The sequence below is a fragment of the Diabrotica undecimpunctata genome, chromosome 2, assembly GCF_040954645.1.
Source record: "Diabrotica undecimpunctata isolate CICGRU chromosome 2, icDiaUnde3, whole genome shotgun sequence".
In the NCBI taxonomy this organism is placed as follows: domain Eukaryota; kingdom Metazoa; phylum Arthropoda; class Insecta; order Coleoptera; family Chrysomelidae; genus Diabrotica; species Diabrotica undecimpunctata.
This window is the reverse complement of record NC_092804.1, coordinates 62160248-62184385: the sequence shown is the minus strand read 5'-3', so window position 1 is coordinate 62184385 and position 24138 is coordinate 62160248. Positions and strand designations below refer to the sequence as shown.

Sequence of the window (24138 nt, the reverse complement as noted above, 5' to 3'; positions counted from 1 at the left end):
ATTCCTTGCGATTAAATTTTATTTCGGAGTTTATTATTTTTAATAAGGAACCATGTACAAATCAGTAATAAAACAGGAATATAGCGCAGCTGCCGACTTCACGGCTGCTCTGACTGATCTTGAAGCAGACTGACGAGACACAGATAGGCGACAGTCGCTTGTCTGTGTGTCGGGCTGCATAATGTCCTTAACATTTGACCAGGCACGCCGCAGTAATTTGCTGCGTAAACTCAATGTTTCCAGTTAAAATGTTAACGGGATGTGCTATATACGTGATCTTTTTAACATTCCTTTATCGGTTAATCCTCAATCGGTACCCATCATCGTCTCGTAAAATATATTTGGCCATTTAATTCAACAAAGCGATAGCAGCTTTTGCTAAAAGATTTAATCGTTTACACATTTTGTATAGTCCAGAGGAGAGAAAACGATATTGTTAAATCGTTGTCGTTTATAGCCACCAAAGCAGGTGGCACCTCTGTACGCTAACCACTGCAGTGGTCAAGTTTTAGGAGACATTCGTTGGACATTCCGAGTTTGAATTTGTATTAGCCCAAGTGTCTGATTAGGCAGGAAATGATTCATAATACTTTATTGATACCGATTTGAGCACGGGAAGTTTAAGGAATTTGTTCTCCTAGGCCATATATTTGGCCATTTAATATATATATATATATATATATATATATATATATATATATATATATATATATATATATATATATATATATATATATATGAAACATATTAGATTATTGTAAAATTCTTTATTATATCATAATTTATAATTCTGGATTACGTCATGTCTCTTAAAAATACAAAGGAGTGTTAACCCAATTTTACGAAATCGTTAAAGATACATTCTGGCATGAATAAAATAAGAAAGTGGGATAGAACTTCTTTTGTCACATCTAAAACGAAGCAGCAAAACATAATAGGAGTACCACCGGGATTAAAAGGAACTGCGCGTCAAATAAAAACAGAAATTGATGTATGTTTTAATATTATTAATATTGATATGGTTGATGAAATCCTAATTTTTATCAATTTGTATATAAACGAACATAGAAATAAAAAGCAATATTTGAGATATAGAGATTGCAGGAATGTGGACAGTAGTGAGTTGTTGGCATGCTTCGGACTCCTCTATTTGACTGGCATACTGGCATAAAGCACAAAGCACGGCAATCCCACAAATGTGATGAAACATTGGGAAAGAGATAGCACCGGGATTGAAATTGTTCGAGCAGTTATGAGCTATAAACCTTTCCTATTTCTATTTCTATTCTTTCCATTTTTATTTGATGATAATCAGACAAGGAGTGATATATGTAAAATAGACAAACTGTCACCCATTAGATAGTTGTTTGACAAATCTATAAAAAATTGTCGAAACTCATACAATTTGTCAAAGTATACAACAATTTATAAAATGTTTCATCCCTTCAAAGGTAGGTGAGGATGGATACAATATATACCCAACAAACCTGCTGAGTACGGGATAAAAGTGTATGCGTTATGTGATGCTCAAACATTTTATACCACCAATGTAGAGATATAGTACCCTTAAAGTAAAGAGAATAGAGCCCATAGAAATGACGGAAAGAAACATAACAACCGATAAAATTTTTATACCAGCATTCCGTTAACTAGATATTTGTTGGAGAAGAAAATTACTTTGCTTGCGATGCTGATTAAAAATAAGAGAGAAATTCCTCAAGAATGTCTTTCACATAAATCAAAAGCGGTTCAATCGAGCATATTTAGATTTCAAAAAGATTATATGATTATATCTTATACCCTGTAAAAGTAAGTCTTCTTTAAGACTTATTATAATTGTCTATGCACAAAGAAAGTAGAGTTGACATGGATACTAAGAAACCCCAGTTGATTTTAGATTACAACCAAACAAAAGGAGGGGTTGATACTGTGGATAAATTTCATTGTTTTATCATACAGTGTTTAACGAATTACAAAACGATGGCCGTGTGTTATATTTTATAATTTATTGAATATTGGCAGCATAAATGCTTTTGTTCTACAAGCTACTGCAAATTCTGAAAAATCACTCAAAAGGAGATATTTCAGATCATACACGATCACAAAACTCTGTTGAAATTAACAAAATTATATTAAAATACCAACCTTGAGTTGATTTCTGGGTAAAGAATACTTCAAGGGAAATGGCATTACAGATTAGTAAACTTAGAATGCTAGACATGATGATATGAGCTGATTTAATGACTGTGAGTTTGGATATAATTATTTTCAATCATGGAGGATATATTGGAGAAAATGTACGTGAATGTAAGGACTAAAAGATAATAATTATTTAGCCATCTACAAAAGTGCATTTTTTGAACATATTTTTGATTGCCGTGAAACCTATTTGCCTCTCGAAGTCTCTCTTGCCTGGCAGTTGAAAAAGGTGCGCAGGTGCGTCCGCCACCTCTCAAAAAGTACAGTCCGTGGCAGATTTGCCTATCCTATTTATATAGGTGAGAAAACTACCATGTTCTACTACCATACTACTACCATAAAATGATCGGTATCACGGCTCCAATAATATGCAGAGCCTCATTTGAGTCCGTTCTGTAGGCGTTAGATACCCTAAGGAGCATTCGCCATTGCGAAGTCTCCATCAGCTTGGCGTATTTCGCAGTGTTCAGCATGCTACACCACACGGGGGCGTGAATGTTCGGTATTAGTCGTACCAAAGCCTCCAGACTTCGGTTTGCCTTCTACATGGTCTTTTTAACGTATACTTGGAACCTCAGTCCTTTCGATAGCCAGACTCCGAGATACTTAACCTATTTAACCAGTGCAACCTCCATCTCTTCCACTATAAAGAGAATAGAGGATTTGTTTCAGCTCCCTTTGAGATATTATAGTAGTATTTCTGACAAAGTGAAATATCAGAAGTTTGGGAAGTAAAATCACATGCTCGGTTTTAAAATATTACAGCGATTGTGCACTCATGACAAAAATAAATAAGTTGAAGTATGAAAACTAATCCTAATTTAATTATGAGAACTATTAATCACATTAGACAAACTGTAATTTAAATACTTAGAAATTCTAAAGACGAAAGTTAGAAAATACAGAGATCTAGGGGTGATCACATAAAAAATGATTCTTTTATTAGAAAGCGTTATCTAGTTATGATTAAAATCTTATTCTAAAATTATGTTTACTAATCATAAATATTTTATTTTGTGTAGCTCACCAAGCCATCGAAGTAATGCTAGCGGATCCCACTCAAATAATCCAACAACGCCCACAGCTGGCGGCAACTATCTGTCTGCTGAAGCTGGAACGCCTTCTGGTAACGCTACATTAGACAACCCCAGCACTCGTATGTTTGGAGATACTTTACACTTACACAGATCTTCCAATACTGCTAAACAGGTAGTGTAGAATGCTAGATTAATTAGTATAAGGTAAAATATGCTTATAGGCCGTATTAAGATTGATATATTTAAAAAATTGTGTAGTATGTTTTGCGTTTTTTAGGTAAGTTTTTACTTATTTATCCACAATATTTATATTAAATTATAAGTACACGTAATTTTGTACATGCTTTTACATCAAGATATTAGATTTGTTTTTAGATTCAAAAAATATTTTCATCAATATTCTTATTTTTTTTTTTTTGTTATGGTTGTGTCTAAAAGTTATTTTATTCGTTCTGGTCTTTCTCTACTGTAAATTTAATGTTAGGATGAACATTTTTGAAAGATTTATTTTATTAAAAAATATAAATTCTTCCATGAATGTTTCTGCTAACAGAGGATTCAGTAAATTGTCCATTGCAGCGCAGAAAATAACTAATAAAAGATATTATACATGTTTATTTCATTCTCTTTACTGAATTACTGAATTAAACATTATATGGCAATAAGTTTTATTAAAGTACTTGCAAATAAATATTTTTCTCAAAATAAATTGCTAAAATTCAACACTAATCTTATTTTCTAAAAGAAACAAATTCTACGAATAGTTTTAACCCTAATATTGGGAATTTTAATCCCAGCTTCTACTCACATCTTGACGATTTATGTGCTAGCCAGGGGATTGTTTTAAAGCCAACTTTTAAGAGCTATTCTTGAACTTCTCGGGCTGTATGAGGTTTAGCATTATCGCGCATTAACAAAAATTTTGGTCAATATAAGGGACAAAAAGCACTACATGATCCTGAATTATGTACAATATGATTCAATAATGTTCAGTAATAAGATCGCCATTATTTAATACCACCATGTTCGTATGTCCGTCTTCCTAGCTTTCTGTCGTCCATTTGTGGACATAGGCCTCTCCTAACGCCATCCTTCGATCTCTATTCTGAGCAACATACTTTCAATTTCTTTCGGCTACTTTTCTTATGTCATCTGCCCATCTCATCTGTGGTCTTCCTTTTGGTCGTCATCCTTTGTAGGGTCTCTAATGTTGTATTGTGGTATTCCAACGTTGGTCTTTTTGTCTAAGAGTGTGAACTTTTTCGATCTTACTTAGTCGTTCCTTTATTCATCTGATCGTCATATACCTAGCATTGCTCTTTCCATTGCCCTTTCTGTTGTAGCTAGTTTATATATATTTGCATGCCCAGGTTTGGCATCCATGTCATGAAGGAAGGATGCACTAGTTGAATACTTTGCTCCTCAAGTATTGAGGTATTTTGCGGTTCTTAAGTATCCAAGTGAGTTTTCCTAATCCTGTCCATACCAGTCTTGCTCTTCTAGTGATTTTCGCACTTTGGTTCTCTCTGTCAAGTTTCAGAATTTGGCCTAGGTAGATATATTCATGGTATGTCCGTATGTGCTGTTACTGAAATGTCTCTACAGACCATAAGCAAGCCTTTACCAATTAAAATAGTATTCGTGCATATTGTCCATAACGTTCATTTGGCCTTCTAAAAACATAAACTCGTATATGGCTTTTACGCAAGGAAAAACGTGACTTATCTGTTCACAGAACTCGTTCCCAATAGACTTCTTCCCAATTCACATCTTAACGCTGGACCTCAGGTAGCAATGAGAGGATTCAAATTTCCTTTTAAAAGACGTTGTCGAACCGTTTCCAGGCTTATTTGGATGCCCTTATGTTTTGAGATCAGATTTCAACTGTCGGGCTGTTATAAATCGGTATCTTAGAGCGGAGCGCCTTAAAAACGATTTTTAATGGTTTTTAACGGTTTTTAATGGGGGGATAACTCAAACTTTCTTCGTGTAATACAAAGGCTTGAGCGCATTCCTCAGGTGGAACTCCTTTGCACCTTAACACTTAAATAAAAGAATTTTGAAATTCGTAAATATTAAACCGACTTAGAAAGGTTAATTTAACATTAACGAAATTGAAAAAAATTTTAGTAACATAGATAAAACTTCAATAGCAAAAAATTGTCAGCGCCGTTTAAACGTTTTTTATTGTTAAAAGGAATATTTTACAGGAGACTTTAAAAATGTGGTAAAATACTGTACAAATTATTAAAATTGGAAATTTTTAAAAATATTAATTGGTGCGTTAATTTCTTGAAGCATTGTAAAGTGTTTTTTTTAGAGGTATAGAAATAGAAGTTGGCAACACGTTTTTAAGGGGCGGCCATTTTGACAGCTGTCAGGTGATTATTATTTACTTTAGTTTGACATTTCAATATGAATAGACTGACGCCTGAACAACGCTTTCAAATTGTGCAAATTTATTTTGAAAATCATAGTTCTGTTCGGAATACGTATCGCGCACTACGTCCATTTTATGGTATACATAATCGCCCATCAGAGCAATTAATTCGATCAACTGTGGAACGTTTTCGCACCACGTTCACTCTTAATGATAATAAGCATCCACAGAGACGTCGTACAGTGCGTACAGAAGATGTTGTTGCTGCTGTTGAGCGTAGTATAGAGGAAGACCCGAATCAGTCTATACGCCATCGTGCACAGCAGTTGGATATGTGTCCATCCACTTTATGGAAGATTTTGCGAAAAGATCTTGGTTTGCGTGCTTACAAAATTCAACTCGTGCAGGAATTGAAGCCACACGATCACCTAGCAAGGCGTAGATTCGGTGAATGGGCCCAAAACGAAATTGCCGTTGATCCCGACTTTCATAAGCGAATTTTGTTTAGCGACGAAGCTTACTTTTGGTTAAATGGCTACGTCAACAAACAAAACTGCCGTATTTGGAGTGAAGATAATCCTCAAGTGTATGTTGAGAAACCACTATATCCAGAAAAATTGACTGTTTGGTGTGCTTTGTGGGCTGGTGGAATCATTGGTCCGTACTTCTTCAAAAACAATGCTGGCCAGAACGTTACAGTCAATGGTGACCGCTATAGAGCCATGATTACTGACTTTTTTATTCCTGAATTAAACAACCATAATGTGCAGGAGCTGTGGTTTCAGCAAAACGGCGCAACATGCCACGTTCCCATGCCAACAGCTCGTGCCACAATGGATTTATTGAGGGAAACGTTTGGTAACCGCATAATCTCGCGTTTAGGACCCGTAAATTGGCCTCCAAGGTCGTGCGATTTAACACCGTTAGACTATTTTCTGGGGGGTTATGTGAAGTCGCTAGTCTATGCCAATAAGCCTAAAACGATTGACGAACTGGAGGACAACATTCGCCGCGTTATTGCCGATATACGGCCACAAATAGTGGAAAAAGTCGTCGAAAATTGGACCTGCAGATTAGACTACGTCAGAGCCAGCCTTGGTGGTCATATGCCAGAAATCATATTTAAAATATAATGTCCAAAAATTATCTTTCAAATAAAGTTAATTTACTGTTCAATAAAAAAATAATCTTTGTTTTATTCCACTTTAAAGTTCTATACCTCTAAAAAAACACCCGTTATTATCACAAAATTTGAGATGAAAAGCACGAAAAAGAGTGCAGGATATTATTTTTGTCCGTATGTATCGAACAGGATTTAAAAATAATCATTTTGCCATTATATATAATTCTTCAGTGAGAATTCGTGAAACACCAGCTTCTGAGATGGCACACCATACCAAAATATTATCGGCAAATTTCACTTTTCCCTTAAACGTAACTTCGTCCGGTGCATCTTGTACATTACGTGTATAAAATCCGTCGTTACCCTTCATTTCGGAATTGGATAAAGTAAAATACTTTTTATCATCAATAATGAGAATTTTACCAGGAAAATGAATACGTCTCAATGCACGGCAACATCTAGGAATTTTTCTAACTGGGCTGGTGTGTACTTAGGAGCTTTTTCCTTTTATACCGTTTTAAATTATTTCTAGAAATTGTTCTACTTCAGTCATTCGTGAAACATTATATCTTCTTCCAACATTTCGCACAGAGTTTCCTAGTTGGTTCTCCATACTCTGAATTAATATCTGTTCCTTAGCAGGAGTTAAAACTCTTGGTCTTCCACTTTTGGGCAAATTAAGGCATGGTATACCATTTTCGCACTCTTTAATTAATTGTCTGGTAAATCGTTGACACAGAAATATTTTGAGCACTAAAAATTCGTACAATATCGCGGTTTGGTACATGTCCAACTAAACGATAAATACTTTGATGAATATTAAATTTGTACGATATCTCAACGAACCGTATTTGTCAAAACTGACATTCTTTATATGGTTTAAGTTGTTTACTAAATTTAGTTTCCAATGGCAACTTGATCCAATGCTTCCTACCAATAATACTTTTAAATATAAAATTTTCCGAAAACTTTAGGGACATACGTTATATGCCATCCATCTGTTGATATAGCATATCTTTAAATTAAAGAAGATAAAATCCACAAGGAAACTAAATTCCTGCAGCTGACTGTATACATGTATTACACAAAATTTATTTAAAAATTCCTTCATGAATGTTATCTGAATGTAAATGTTTTGAGCCACTGAATACTTGGGCAAAAACCCTTTAAATGTTGTTAAATTAAATTTGAGTTACATTATTTGACCTTATATACTAGGATATAACTTGTAACTTAAACATCTTAGTATATAAAATCGAATTATGTAACTCCAATTTAATTTAACAACATTTAAAGGGTTTTTTACCCAAGTATTTAGTGGCTCAAAATATGAACATCCAGATAACACTGATGATGGAATATTAATTTCGAAAATGTTCTGTGATGTAGCCCGATAGGGTGTTTTTAATGTATTACTTTTATAAAGAAATTTTAAAATAAATTTTTTATAAAATAAGTATATATTAATTCTGTTATCTATTTATTGAGGATATTCTGAAAATACTTAATTATATAAAAAATAATAAACAGTTTTAAACAATTTAAGTACACAAACATTTAGATTTTTCAAATTTACCAAATATAGAGTGATTTCTCTTAAAATATGTCCTGTAGTTTGTGTGTGTGTGTGTGTGTGTGTGTGTGTGTGTGTGTGTGTGTGTGTGTGTGAGAGAGAGAGAGAGAGAGAGAGAGAGAGAGAGAGAGAGATGGCATTAGACAAAAAATCTTTTTGCCACAGAAAATTGTTATAAGGATGTTTTAATTTTTATTTTAGAATCGTTTATAAACTTGATTAGAATATTATATATAGATTTGTCAGAATAAGATAACAGATTGCTGATGTTAACTGGTAGGCTAATATTGAGATCAATTAAACCTAAATATAGGCTTTGAGTATGTTTCCTATGATTAGGACAATCGAAAAATAAGTGGTTCAAATCTTCGACAGATTTACCATCACAAGGACAGAAAGGAGTTTCATAGATTCCAATCCTATGCAGATGCTCTGGAAAGAGACCATAGTTAAGTTTTAGCCGGGTTATTAACGAAGAATGTACTTTATTATAGTTAAAATTAAAATGGGGAATATTTTTAGGTAAGCATGGATGAATAGAAAAGTAATGGTTTCTTGTAGTTTCTGTTCTGTAGTTCTGTAGTTTAAAACAAAAAATGTACGACATTAGGTACATTTGGAATAAAACGTACCGAAGAATAAAAATCGGTAGAAAATTAGGTCTTTGCGGTATATAAACTGCCAAATCGGTAGAGCTGCATCACTATAGATTTACGATAAAAAAATCTATGTAACTTGAAGGTTTTATTTGCCACTTTTGTAAACATTAAATTATTTTTATTGTTTTTATAATTTGTGAATCACATACTTTATGCAATTTTAGTATATCTGGGTCAAGTTGATCGTTAAATCATAATACCACTGCTCTTAAAGTTTGGTAATATATTACGAGAAACCACCCAAAATCGAGTTTAATTTCGCAGTTGAATATTGCACGCTGTTGGTACCTTTACTACTAACTAGCAAATCTCCAAAATGTGCTCTTAATTATCCTAAATCACATAATAAACTCTCCTAATCAGTCGCCAATAATCTCCTTAAAAACTATTTTAAAAGCATGATATAGAAGGATATACTCTAGAAGGAATTCTATCAAATACAAAAACATATAAATTAATCAACAACATTTTTAACATTTACTTTTTTTGATTAACGTACACGTAATGATAATAAAGCAATAATAATAATTGTATAATGTCAACTTTTTTGACTTTGTTTTTCATCTTTATGTCAACAGTCTTTATTTTCTATATGACTATAAATGACCTCGAAAACTAAATGTTTTCATATTTTTGTAAACCGTTAATGCACATTTAGAATTTGTTCAACTATTATTGTTTGTATTATTGTTTAATTTTTATCTAATACAAAAGCTTTTTTCTCAGTTATACGTTTTATATCGTTTTTTTTAATGATTAAGTATATTATACAATATACGAGGCTACGAGTTATGAGCCCTTATAAAATAAAAATAAAGGTGTTTATAAATGAAAGCGTTTTATTAAAATTAATGTAAAAATAAATAAAGTTATTTTATTTACTATGAATCATCAACTATTAATTTAAACTAAAAACATAATCCACAAGGAAAATGAAATTCCTACAGTTAGCTGTGTGCCATAAATCACAAAATTTTTATGTAAAAGTCCTTTATAAAAGGTATCTAATTAAAAACTATTATCTAATTAAGACCCTTTCGGGCTAATTAACAGAACGTTTTTGGACTAGCAAGTCCATCATCAGTGCATTTACGAGATGTACATGAGTGAAGACACTAAATGTGTGAGTAAGAACCATTTAAATTATTTTAAATTTGTGTACTTCATTAGTACTTCATATTAGCCAAGATGTATCACATCTTGGCTAATAAATTCGTATGATGTTAAAGTTTTAAACTGCATGGCAATGCAAGACTCCCAATTGGGGGTTGCTAAAACTGAGTTCACGAACAAGGAAGTTCTAAAAAAAAATGAAGAAGGAACCAAAGATTGTGTTTAAGATCAAACGCATAAAATTGCAATATCTGGGACACGTTATGAGAAATCAGCACCGTTACTCCCTGCTGCAGTCTATATTGCAAGGTAAAGTCAAAGGTAAGCGAGGACCCGGTAGAAGGAAAATATCATGGCTGCGGAATTTAAGAACATGGTTTAAGAAAACCTCAACGGAGCTGTTTCGAGCCGCAGTAAGCAAGGTCATGATTGCCAATATGATTTCCAACATCCGAAACGGATAGGAACCAGAAGAAGAAGAAAACTGAGTTGTAATCTCTGTATGGACTCTAGATAGCAACTCTTTTGCTTACGAACGAAAAGTTTTGTTTTAAATTAGATGGCACTAGGATTAAGCATAGGTGACTACTTTTCTCCAAAATATATGTGAAACCTTTAACAAGATCAGAGAAGAACATCTAATAGAAAATAAAGAGAAGAGAAAAAGTTGGACGATTGACAATATACTGCAACTCATAGAAGAAAGAAGAAGATCAAAGAATAACAGAATATTCAGGGACAAATAAGAACTGAAATACGAAAGGCCAAAGAAAATTGGTTAAAAACACAGTGTAGATAGAGTTGTTGGAACAAAAACACTTTACATTTAATATGCATAAAAAGGCGAAATAAGCAGCTGGTCTTTAAAAATTTAACACAGCTGGCAAACTGCAAGATCAACCGGGGAACATCATCACAGATAAAAATGAAGAAATAAGCATATGGACCAAATACATACAAGAACTCTTTCATGATAATAGGTCCGAACAATATCCGTCCTGCATATGTAATCAACACTTACCAATAACATCAGATGAAGTGGAAAAAGCAATGTCACTACTAGAAGATGGCAAAGCTCCTGGACCTGACAATGGATATGCTAAACTGATAAAGCTATTTAACATCGACGGTACTCAACAACTAACAAAAATATTTAATGACATAATATGTCCGTCTAAATATATTATATTTAGACGGAGTAATACCAAGACCATGGCTGAATTGGACGTGTATTGCTCTACAAAAGAAAACAAATCCGTATCCTGCAAATATTTCCGGACCATCAGCTTAATGTGCTACATTTTAAAGTTATTTCTAAAAATCATATATCAAAAGATAAATAGACTATGCGAAGAAAAAATCAGCCGTACACAGTTTGGATTTCGAAACGCAGTGGATACGGGGGAGGCTCTCTTTAGCATACAAGTGCTATTTCAACGATATAGAGATGTGAATTGCGATATTTATGCTTGCTTTATTGATTACCATAAAGCGTTCGATACAGTAAAATACGACAAGCTAATGGAGATATTAACATAGATTGGAATAAATACCTGTGATCTAAGAATTATTAGCAAACTTTACTGGAATCAAACATCATCTATCTGAGGCAGGAGAATCCGATGATATCAAAATCAAACGTGGGGTCCGACAGGGTTGTATACTATCACCCTTGGCTGAATTGGACGTGTATTGCTCTACAAAAGAAAACAAATCCGTATCCTGCAAATATTTCCGGACCATCAGCTTAATGTGCTACATTTTAGTTATTTCTAAAAATCATATATCAAAAGATAAATAGACTATGCGAAGAAAAAATCAGCCGTACACAGTTTGGATTTCGAAACGCAGTGGATACGGGGGAGGCTCTCTTTAGCATACAAGTGCTATTTCAAAGATATAGAGATGTGAATTGCGATATTTATGCTTGCTTTATTGATTACCATAAAGCGTTCGATACAGTAAAACACGACAAGCTAATGGAGATATTAACATAGATTGGAATAAATACCTGTGATCTAAGAATTATTAGCAAACTTTACTGGAATCAAACATCATCTATCTGAGGCAGGAGAATCCGATGATATCAAAATCAAACGTGGGGTCCGACAGGGTTGTATACTATCACCCTTGGCTGAATTGGACGTGTATTGCTCTACAAAAGAAAACAAATCCGTATCCTGCAAATATTTCCGGACCATCAGCTTAATGTGCTACATTTTAAAGTTATTTCTAAAAATCATATATCAAAAGATAAGTAGACTATGCGAAGAAAAAATCAGCCGTACACAGTTTGGTTTTCGAAACGCAGTGGATACGGGGGAGGCTCTCTTTAGCATACAAGTGCTATTTCAACGATATAGAGATGTGAATTGCGATATTTATGCTTGCTTTATTGATTACCATAAAGCGTTCGATACAGTAAAACACGACAAGCTAATGGAGATATTAACAAAGATTGGAATAAATACCTGTGATCTAAGAATTATTAGCAAACTTTACTGGAATCAAACATCATCTATCTGAGGCAGGAGAATCCGATGATATCAAAATCAAACGTGGGGTCCGACAGGGTTGTATACTATCACCCTTGCCGTTCTACATATACTTTGACGCGGATGACATGGTATTTGCTGACAGTTATCAAACCCTCCAAGTGTTAATGAATAGAATCACAGAAGTGAGTCAAAGATATGGACTTTCACTGAACATTAAGAAAACAAAATGTATGATGATCTCTAAGAAGGAACAGTAAATGGACAAAATCAGTGTGAATGGTCTAAATTGGAACCATTTCCTAAAAATAAAATGTAGGATAGAGGAAGCAAGATCTGCATTTCAAAAAATGGCTAAGCAATTCAAATGCCATGATTGGTCAGTACCAGTACAGTATTTCTACTGAATTCAAAGTATTTCTTTGAATTGGTTCCACTCTTACTTGAGGAATAGGAAACAACTAGTTAGAGCAAATGATACTGACTCTAGTCACAAAAGCATTGTATGTGGAGTACCACAAGGTCCTCTACTTTTCCTTATCTATATAAATGATATAACTAACTTGAAAAATCGATGGAAAAATTTTTCTTTTTGCTGACGATACCAGTATTACCTGGAGAAACTCGTAATATTTCAACTCTTCATGCAAATAAAATAAAAACCTGGTTTGACTCTAATTTACTCTCTTTTAACGTGGATTAGACAGTAGCATTATGCTATAAATGAACTCTTCAACTCTTGCTTCTTAATAACAGCCAGATCAGTATCGTTGATTCTGTAAAATTTCTTGGTATTGTTATAGACAGTAACCTTAAATGGTCCCTTAATATCGATTTGTTAAGTAAGAAACTAGCCTCAGTCTGCTATGCAATAAGATCTGTTTCGAAGGAAATCAATTTGGCATCTTCCAAAATAACACATTTTTCTTTGTTCGAGTCTCATCTTCGATGTGGCCTTCCTTTTTGGGGTTCTAGTACAGCTGCCCAATATGATGTTATTTTTTAATTACAAAAAATCGGTTGCCTGTAAAGTCGGTTTTACGGGCGAAGATTTTACGTGACAACGTCTTTTTCTCGGTAGAATATTTATTGATATGAATATTATAAAATTGCACAATAGGAACAAGGAATTGAATGAAAATAAGAATTGCACAAATTTTAACTATAGAAATATATTTTGTTTACTAAAACATTGTACATGTAAACTTAAACTTAACTAATTTCTATTTGAGTGATTTTGTTGAGGATAGGACGATGATAGGAGAAATATGAAATGAAAGGAAGTGTTTCTGCTGTAATGTGTCTTGCGAAAGTCAAGTCGATGGTTGTTTCTTTTAACGTAGTTGACTTAGAAACGTTTGATACGCAATCAAGATTATACGTACATTTCATGAAATTTAGAAACGAGTTGTCTGACTTTATAAACTCAGTTTCTCAACTTTTGTGTCAATCTAACAATTAATCAGTTGATATTATACGCGCTGTTTCTTCTCAATCGACTGAATTACGATTGATTGCAGAGTGATTTAAACTAATAATTTACTTAACACTATCAACATTTGTCAATAGTATGACATAACCTATAAACTCAGTTTCTCAACTTTTGTGTCAATCTAACAATTAATCAATCAATCATAGTTTACGATAATGAAATATTAGTGTACAATTATTTACCTTTATTGTTGTAGTTGTTGTAAATGACGAATCTAAGCACTCCACATTTTCACTACAGACACAGCTGACGATACTTTCAACGATTTTCAACTATAGCGATTCAACGCGCCTAATTCTCTAGTGCCGCGCGCAGCGGACCGATCATGTTTGAGTGGGAGAGAGACGCAAGGCATTCGCCGGTCCGGCGGGCCTCTCTCTCGTTCGGCGACTCACTGTAACAGACGTGAGCGGGCGTTACACTTTTTCTTAAATGACTCCGAGCCACAACCTAATTTAAGACGTTGTCACGTCAAAAAAGAGCAATACGGTATCTTTTAATCCTCAGTAGAATAATACACTGCAGAAGCTACTTCAAAAATCACGGGATTTTAACTCTTTCCTCTTTATATATTTTAGAAACTGCTTGCTTAATTCGTAAACAACTACACGTTTTTCTAGCAAGACCTAATCATGACTACTCCACCAGAAATTCAAGCTTTGATGTGTAATTACCGATCCCGCCCACTCAGTTAGTAAAGAAATCTATACTATATTCGGCAAAAAAATGAAACAACCGTCTCCCTTTGCAACTTAAATCTACATCTTCTTTCCTTAAGTTCCGTAAATTGACAAAAGCCTATCTATCTGAAAGACCATATTCGGTGGAAGAGTTTCTTAACGAATAACTAAGAAATTACAGTACGTTTAGGTACAAGAAACTAAAATATTGTTAGATATATATTTTGGTATCACATGCAGCAACTTAAACTTATTCGTAAACTAGTTCGTAAGTTTCTATTATGCAATTTGCAATTTAGTTAAATTTTGCAATGGATTGTATATTTTATTATCTTTTATTTTGTGGTATTTACGATTTATATAATTTTAGTAAATTTTTATTGTTATTGTAATTATTTTTTACTTTTTGTAAGCTTTGTCCATAAAATTGTACAATTTTCAATGACAATATAGCATATTTCTAAGTTATTCTAGCATAGGGCTTATAAGAGCTCCCACGGCTGCATGGCTAACTGTCCATATATTGATCTGCTTCACTAAGGAGGCTCTTATGTTATTTTCTCTTGATCAGTGAAGATTGTAAAAATCTGCGTCTGAAATCCTGTATATGCTCCTAGTAGATAAATTTTTAAATTTTTTCACTACCATGTATTTCTGCTCCCGACCCATCTGCACATTTAGATACATCTGCGTACCGGGTATAATCCTGCAGTCTTTGTCAAGTATTTCCTCTGCCCGTGGGCAAATTTTTACTTGAAAAGATACTTTATGTCTGTATCTGGCTACCATGTGATCGAAAATCATCATCTATTCGGTATCCCTAATTTCATTTATAATGTTACTCTCTAGTAATCTAACCGTAACGTTGCTTAGGTTTTTTTGTATTGTATAATATCCCATTCTCACCTCTTATACCAAAGCTGCATTAAACCTTCTCATAGCAAGAGAAACTTCTACCGGACCTGCCTTACTATCCCCTTCACTGAACCCTCATAGTACTCACTACCTCAGTAGTCCTTTTTTTTGTATATTCGTTAGCACAGTTTACTTACAGGGTCTCTGCATTTAATCGTGGTTTTATTGAACTGCATAAGTTGATTCTGATGTCCGATTGTGTTGATGATCAGGTCTGCTTAAGTGTTCTAGGTGTTCTACCACCATCCTGAATATCTTTGTCTTTTTCTTCTTCTTCCTTCTTGTAGGTAGGCTTTAAAGGCTGTTCGTTCTTCAATATTAGCCTCCTAAATTGTTTAAATTATCGCATCATCATTTTCTTGGTCTACCAATACTTCTTCGTCTATTTGGTGACATCTATGGTATGGTATGCTATCTTCTGCCATTCTACTAATGTGTTCTTTCCACTTTTGTTTACGTTTTGTCACTCATCAATTTATGTCTTCTATATTCCATGCTCTTCTTGTGTTTTCGCTTCTCTCCCTATCCAGCAAATTTTCCCTGATATTCTTCAAATTATTTTTATCTCTGTTGTTTCTAGTAGCCGTCTCGTTTTAAATGTGTCAGGTCTTGCCTCTGCCGTGTATGTTAATATGTGTAGGTCTAATTGCTGCTTTATAGATTCTTGTTTTTGTATCTTGTCTTGGGTGTTTTTTCTTCCAGATTGTGCCATTAAGAGATCCCACCGCTTTACTTGTTTTTAAGCTTTGTTGTCGTACTTCTTCTTCAACATCTCCGTAACTAGTTATATCTATTCCCAGATATCTAAACCTTGCTTCCTGCTTTAGTATTTTCCCATCATTTTCGATTTTACATCGTAGTGAGTATTTAGATGTTATCATACATTTGGTTTTTTCTACTGATATTATCATATTGTATTTCTTGGCTGTTGTATTGAAGATGTGTGTTAATCTTTGGAGCTCGTCTTCTGTCTTGGCGATTAATGCGGCGTCGTCTGAATAACATAATATTTGGATTCCTTTGTTCCCCATTCTGTAACCATGACCTTTACGTACTGCTTGTATTATTTCGTCCATTATTATAAAAGAGAAGTGGGCTTAACGAGTCACCCTGTCTGACTCCGCTTTGTACTGGTATATACTGTGAATACCTTTGTGACATTGCTATATGACCTAATTTGCTCATTAGAGTTCCTTGATTTTTAAACAACTGTTTGTTGCACGGGGAGTATGGTATTCTCCCGGGGTCTTTTCTACTCTCTGGTTTTGCCGTTACCACCGCATTAGTTTTATATGGATTTGCTGTGATTTATGTTACAGCAGTCATTTTTATCTCGGTCTTCATCCTCTTTCTGCTAAGCTCCAGATAAGTATTTTTTGATACTTCGCACAAAGTCTTGGAATACCTTCTTGCTGATTATTTGGGATATATATAGAATCCGTCACTACCAGGTAAGGGTGGTCGTCAAGGCATGGTCGTCAACCATTGTAGTACAGCATGAAACCAATAAGGTCTTTTTGAATCATTTCCAGTTATGTATTTATATAATATAATATAATATAATTTGTTTAGTTAAATATGCTTATAAAGACCCCATTAAATAAAAAACTTTAAACATTAATGAATATAGTTTGGAAACCTCATATTTTTTAGTTAAAGTTTGTTTCTATATTAATTTTACTAATTAATTATAAATTATAACCTATTTCCGGTTAAAATCGATTATAAAAAGAAAACATATTTGTCTGATTTCTGACCCTATGTCTCTATAAATAATCACCTATATTTAGAGAAAAACCATTAAGATACCAATAGTGTAATTATTTTCAAATTAAAACGGATAATCCATTTCCCGTTTAATACCTAATATAATAAAGAAAAAGTACTTTTCTGACCCTGTCTGTCTATAGATAATTACGTGCATTTAAAGGAAAACCGTTAAGATTGTCATTAAGATTAACTAATTCAGATCACTTATTTTCAAATTAAAATGGATTACGTACTAAATTTATGATAAAAGTAGATAAAAACATTGAGAAGTATTATCAGTTTATCTGTAACAATTTTGCAGTTCAGGTGTTAAAATGGCATTTACTTTTTAGTCTCTTTTTCCCTCTGAGAAAAAAATATTTTTTTAAATGTTCATGATTAACTTATTCATCAACAATCTTAAACAATTGCTGAACTATTTACAGAATTTTAAGTGAAAGAAAACAAAGAAATATAAATTAAAACAATCAATGGAAATTGATGACTTCACCGAATCGTCTTTCGAAGAAAAAGTTCGTTGGTTCTACTTAAACGAGGAGATACCAACATTGGACAAAATATTAAACGTAATTAGAGATGATAATTCTCCTCCCTTTGGCCCAAACAAGTTATGGAAATTTCTTTCCATAACTTATCTCAGAAATCGGTTTTCGCTATGAAAATTAAAGTAAAAACCTATACATATTTAGATGAAACAAGAAGCATACATACTGTTTTAGAAGTGTAGGCAGATGGACTATGGAAGATACATAAAAAGGTATATTATCGTAAGTTTGTAGAGTAATTTCTATGATAACAGGGTGGTCTTGAAAAATATTATCTACAATTACATGTCAACAGGAAAGGATATTATTTTGATTGATTTAAATTTGACAACACTTACTTGATTTTAGAAGATTTGTGGAGATTTTAGATTGTAAGTTGCTACCAATTAAAGCCAAATAGACTTTAAAAAGTACAAATACGAGGATTTGTAGTTTGAACAACGATATCTTATTTGAATAATTTATTCGTCTGGTTGTTGATTTAAGCTCTGTTAGATTATTTTTACTAACCTAACCTAATACTAGGTTAGAAGTCATCCTAGGTGGATGGTCGTCAACCAGACAGAGAAGAATGGAAAAGGATTGGGGAGGCCTATATCCAAAGATGGACCGAAAAAGGCTAATTAGATAGATAAATAGAACCTAATACATTTTATTTGCTACAAGTAATTTAGTATCTTACATACCAAAAGTAAATAGAAAGCAAATATTATACCCTGCTAGCTTTTTTTTTTGTTGACTTTTTTTGATTAGCTGAAAATATATTTTACATATACCTACATATTAAATATAATATTTTATGTACGTAATATTCTTTTAGATTCGGCGAGCTATCGGTTCTAACATTGTACCACCGCCAAGCCTGCCTGCTCCCGTCCCAACACCAACGCTGCCAGAATCAAAATTAAATGCCGCCCAATCACAAACCTCCAACTCTGCTATGAAATCATCAACCTCATCATTTAGTTTTACAACACCAAACGCAAGTGCATACTCTACGCATCCAGCCCCTGCTAGATCGGATAAGCCCTCAGCCGGGATGCCATTACCGTTCCATTTGCAGTCCAAAGGTGGAAAAATCGGTAAGTACGGTTAAACAGCTTTATACTTCGGTATTATTATTATTTAGCACATTGCTTATCAACATATTTAAAAGTATTATATTAGGTAAAATTAACATATACTTTATATAAAACAAACTTCTAATTAAATTTACAAACTTCAGGAATATTTATATAATTATATATCAACTCTGGCATCGGTAGGAATATTTTTATTCCGACAACATATTAGTAGTTTACCCATGATGTTGTATTGTCGGAATAAAGATATTTCTAAGCTAAGTCTCCACAAGTCCTTCCTGATGAGTGGAAAACCATGAAATACGTATAGGAGAATGGTGCGACGAAATAAAAAGAAATGTTATCAGTGTATATATACAGCTCCTTAATATTTTATAACCTATATTGAATATGCTTTTCAATATAAATTATTTTTTTGATTTGTATTCTAGGTGGTCCTATAGGCAATGCTTCCCTTCACAGTAGTAATGATTCTGGTTTTTCCAATGATCCTCCACCACAACCGGAAATTGATTATTCAGACGATGATTCCAATCATGGACAAACAAAATTGTCAAGCAGGTAAGTTAAGAAGATGTTAAACTATTTATGTAGATGCTACTTTATGTTTTAATTTATGTTCAAAACTTTTTAAATGACAATAAAAATTAATTTAGTACTTTTATACATTTTTTAATGCAATTTAAAAAAAAGATTAAATCACTTAATTCATCAACTACTTTAAAATAAATATGTATAGATAAATTATATTTCTGTATATGTATATCTAGATTATATACACATGTTCAAAAGTTTGGAATACGTACAAATAATGTATCTACGCCTATGGTGGTTTTAAAACTGTTGTTGATATTCATTCAACAGCGTTTTTAAATGAAAATGATAAAAAAATTTGAATCGCTTTTGTATGATTTTGGTCACATTTAACTGATTAGCGCATTTACGCATTATTTCAGTCTTTGTTTAAATTTTAATTTAGCCGTTTAAAAATGCCTAGAAACGTGATATCTCATTTTGACAGATCTAGAGTAACTGCTTTGTTACAACAGGGCTTAAGTCAAAGTTATATCGCGAATATTGTTGATGTTATTCAGAGTGCTGTATCGAAAATTAAAAAAAAAATCCAAGATACAAACGACGTCAAGGATCGTCCCAGAAGTAGTAGAAGTCGATGTACAACATAATCTCAAGACGGGCAAATAACATTGATAGCTCGCAGAATTCCTCTGGAATGTACAAGTGATATATCCAGAGAACTTTCTAGGCTTCAAAGACTGAATATTTCACGGCAAGCGATAACACGCAGACTAAATACGGTAAATTTGTATCGTAAAAGACCGCTACGTGTTCCTAAACTAACCTACCAACACAAAATAGTAAGGTTGCAATGAGCTATAGAAATTGTGTATCATGGTCCTAACTGGAATAACGTGATGTTCTCTGACGGGTCAAAAATTGGCTTGCTATCTGATTCGCAAAGAACACTGGTTTGGAGGGCCCCAGAAAGACAAGTCCGACTAGAAACAGCCCAACCGCATGTCCCATTTAAAGGTGGCAGTATTATGGTTTGGGGTGGTATTATGAGTGGTACACGGACGCCACTGCTGGTTCTGGAGAGAAGAGCCACTGGTACTGTGTACATCGAGGAAGTTTGAAATCCTGTCGTACGTCTATTCCGAGGGGCAGTAGGTGATCAATTTGTGTTTATGCATGACAACGCACCTCCTCATCGAACAGCAGCAGTACAAAATTTGGAAGAAGCAGGAATATCTACATTACAGTGGCCCTCGAATTCCCCCGACATGAAACTTATTGAACATCCTTGGGACATTCTCAAAACACGCATTAAGAAGCAAAACAATCCCCCTATTACACATCGAGAACTAAAAGATGCTGCTCGTGAAGAATGGGAGAGAATTCGTTTGCTCTCCGCAATCTCCTCTGCACATTTTCCATTATCTGTGTGTATTCCTTTTGTTCTCTATCTTCCCATGGTCTTAGTGGCATTATACCCTTCATTATATATTCTGAGGTCTCTTTCGTTACAGTGCTCGGGATGGTATTTAGATACGTTTCTACTTCGGCGACTTTCCTATCCCATTGTCGATGTTGACCCTCTGTTGTAATCCGTAGAAACTTCGTCACTTCCTGTATAAAACGTTCCGAAGGATTACTCTGTGGATGTCTGATGCTAACAAAATTTGTCTCTATTCCCCGTTCTCGAAGTTGTCCCTTGAAACGATCATTTCTAAAATATGTTGCATTGTCTAGAAGAATCCTTCTTGGTGTTCCTACGGTGGCTATAAAATTGTCGATTTTTCTCATTATTTCTTCCCCTTTCGTGGTACGGCAACTGTATAATATTACATATTTGGAAAACACATCTACCATGACTAAAACATGTTTATTCCTCTTCGTCGTCATAATTAGATCGCTTAACATATCTATTGCTACAATATCTAATTTGTTCCGGGATATAATATTTTTTGTAACGTTTTCGTTTTTGAAATTTCTAATTTTATATTTTTGACAGATCTGGCACTTTTGTGTAATTTCTTTTGCGATGCGGTAATCTTGTCGGCAAATATAATTTTCTCGAAAAACCAGCCAGACTTTTCTGCTACCGATATGTCCATTGTCTTCGTGTAATTTCTGTATGATCCTTTCTGCCAATGTCTGTGTTATCACGTATAGTTCCTTTCCATCAATTCGTTTGAAAAATATACCGTTTTCCCTCTCCGCTCTTCTTTTTTCTCTTTCTTCCAGGTCTTCTTGATTTGTTCTAATTTCGTTTAACGAAAATACCCCTTCCTCTTGTGTCAAAATGTTCAGTCCTATATGAAAAGCAATTGCTTCCTTTTTCCCCGAGTCTTCATCCCTTGTGAGAGCGTCGGCTATAATGTTGTCTTTTCCTTTTATATATCGAAACTCAAAGTCATACTCCTGTAGTAACAAAATGCCTCTATGTATACGATTGTTAACCAGACGATTTTTCATTATATGTACCAAAGCTGCATGATCAGTTTCGATTGTGAATTTTGCTCCCAACAGATAAAATCTTAACTTATTTACACAGAAAAGTACGCTAGCAAACTCTAGTTCAGTCACACTGTATTTTCTTTCGTGTGTTTTTGTCACCCGGGAAATAAAACAAATCGGCACTTCTTGATTGTTTTGTATTTGCGACAAAACTCCCGCAAATTTTTGTATGGATGCATCAGTTCGTAGGATGAAAGGCAAATTGTACATGGGATGATATATTTTCGTTCCTTTCGAGAATTCCTCTTTTAAAATTTGAAAAGCTTTCTCTTGTTCTTCTTTCCAATTCCATTTAACACCCTTCTTCAATAATTTGATCAGAGGAATTTCCTTCTGGCTTAAATCAGGAATTAGTTTTTTAAAATAGTTGATCGTCCCGAGAAAACCTCTCAATGTTTTTAAATTCGTTGGTCTTGGGTATTCATCTATGAGTTTTACCCGGTCCTCGGCTAAACTAACTGTTTGTGTGTCCAATTTAAATCCCAAATATATCACTTCTTTTTGAAAAAATTGACATTTTTCAATATTCAGTTTTAATCCGGCCTTGTCCAATTCTCCCAAAATAATCTTTATGTGTTCCAAATGACTTGATGTATCTGGTGAATAAATGAGTAAGTCGTCGATGTAGTGCACTATGAAATCTTCATATTTATTTAATATTGTATGGAGAGTTCTTACCAATGCTGCACACGCACTTTGTAATCCAAACGGTACTACTTTAAATCGGTATACAATACCATCGATTGAGAAAGCGGTGTAATTTCTACATCTTTCTGCTAACGGTATTAACCAAAAACTATGTTTCAAATCAATTTTAGAAAACATGTGTGTTCTCGTAATTCTCCCAAAAATAGCTTCGATGTTGAGGGGTGATTCATATTGAGATACCGTGTGTTGATTTATATTCCGGGCATCCAAACAGAGCCTCAATTCTCCACTGCTTTTTTTCACAATCACGATTGGGTTGATGTACGGCGAGTCACATCTCTCTATGATTTGATCTTCTAACATTTGGTTAATTTCTCCTTTCACCTCCTGTCGGTATTTATATGGGATCGGATAAGTTTTCGATCGAAAATTTCCTAAGTCTTTAACCTCAAATGAATGTTCATACTTTTTGGCTACTCTGTTTTCTTCATTTATTAAATCTTCATACTTTCTCAATATTACACGCAATTCCTTTTCCTTTCCTTCTCCACATATCAATTTTCTTTCTTTTTCCTCAATTTCTTTACACATATTTATTTTGTATTCTGCCTCCTCCATTTCGCATACTTCTTCAAATGCCACTGTTTCAATTGTACCTTTTTCGTCTTCTTTTGTTAATCTTTCTTCTTTTTCTTCTTCTGGGCTCATCTCTTCTTTTGAGGAAACCCACTTTTCACTTTCTTTTCCCAATCTCCTCTTTCTTCTCTGTCCTTGTTTCATTGCCAAATTCATTTCCACCGTTTGTTCTTTGTCTAAATCATTTTTTTGTTTCTCATTTTCCTTTTCCATTTTCTTACTGTCCTGTTCTTCTTCTTTTTCCTCTGTGATTTTCATCGTGTTATTTTTGAAATCTATCACCACATGTTTTTCTGTCAATTCATCCACTCCTACGATCATATCATGCAACATGTTTGGCATCACAACACATTGTAGTGCATAACATTTCTTATCCAATCGTACTTTTATTCGTATTCCTTCATTTATCGTTGCCAAAGTCCGTTTATTTGCGCCCACTAAATTTACCTTGGGAATTTTGTAAATCAAATTCGTTAAATTAACTTCCTCTATTAGTTTTCTGTTGATCAGTGTAATTTCCGATCCAGTATCAATCATAATTTTAATCGGTGTCTCGTTGATAAAACCATCTACAAATTTCAGATTTGCTCCACTTATTTTGTCCTTATTTTCTGCCAATTTAATAAATTCCTTCGGGTGACAAAAAATTCCTGTTTGTTTCTTTGTCTTTAGTGAGCGCCTTCGTGAAAAGACGCTTGCTGTTCTTGTTCGCTTCTACTTCTGTCGCTTTGTCTCTCATCCTCATATTCCTC

General features: G+C 33.8%; 1 protein-coding gene across 2 annotated transcripts in view; it reads left to right on the top strand.

Moving 5' to 3' along the window:
- Positions 1 to 24138, top strand: part of IRSp53 (Insulin receptor substrate 53 kDa) — a 633215-nt gene that overhangs the window by 595476 nt on the left and 13601 nt on the right. For both annotated transcript variants that reach the window (XM_072523036.1, XM_072523035.1), the window contains exons 11-13: positions 3222 to 3408; positions 18802 to 19063; positions 19495 to 19624. In XM_072523036.1, coding sequence (XP_072379137.1) covers positions 3222 to 3408; positions 18802 to 19063; positions 19495 to 19624 — 579 coding nt within the window. The remainder of the gene's footprint in view (positions 1 to 3221; positions 3409 to 18801; positions 19064 to 19494; positions 19625 to 24138) is intronic.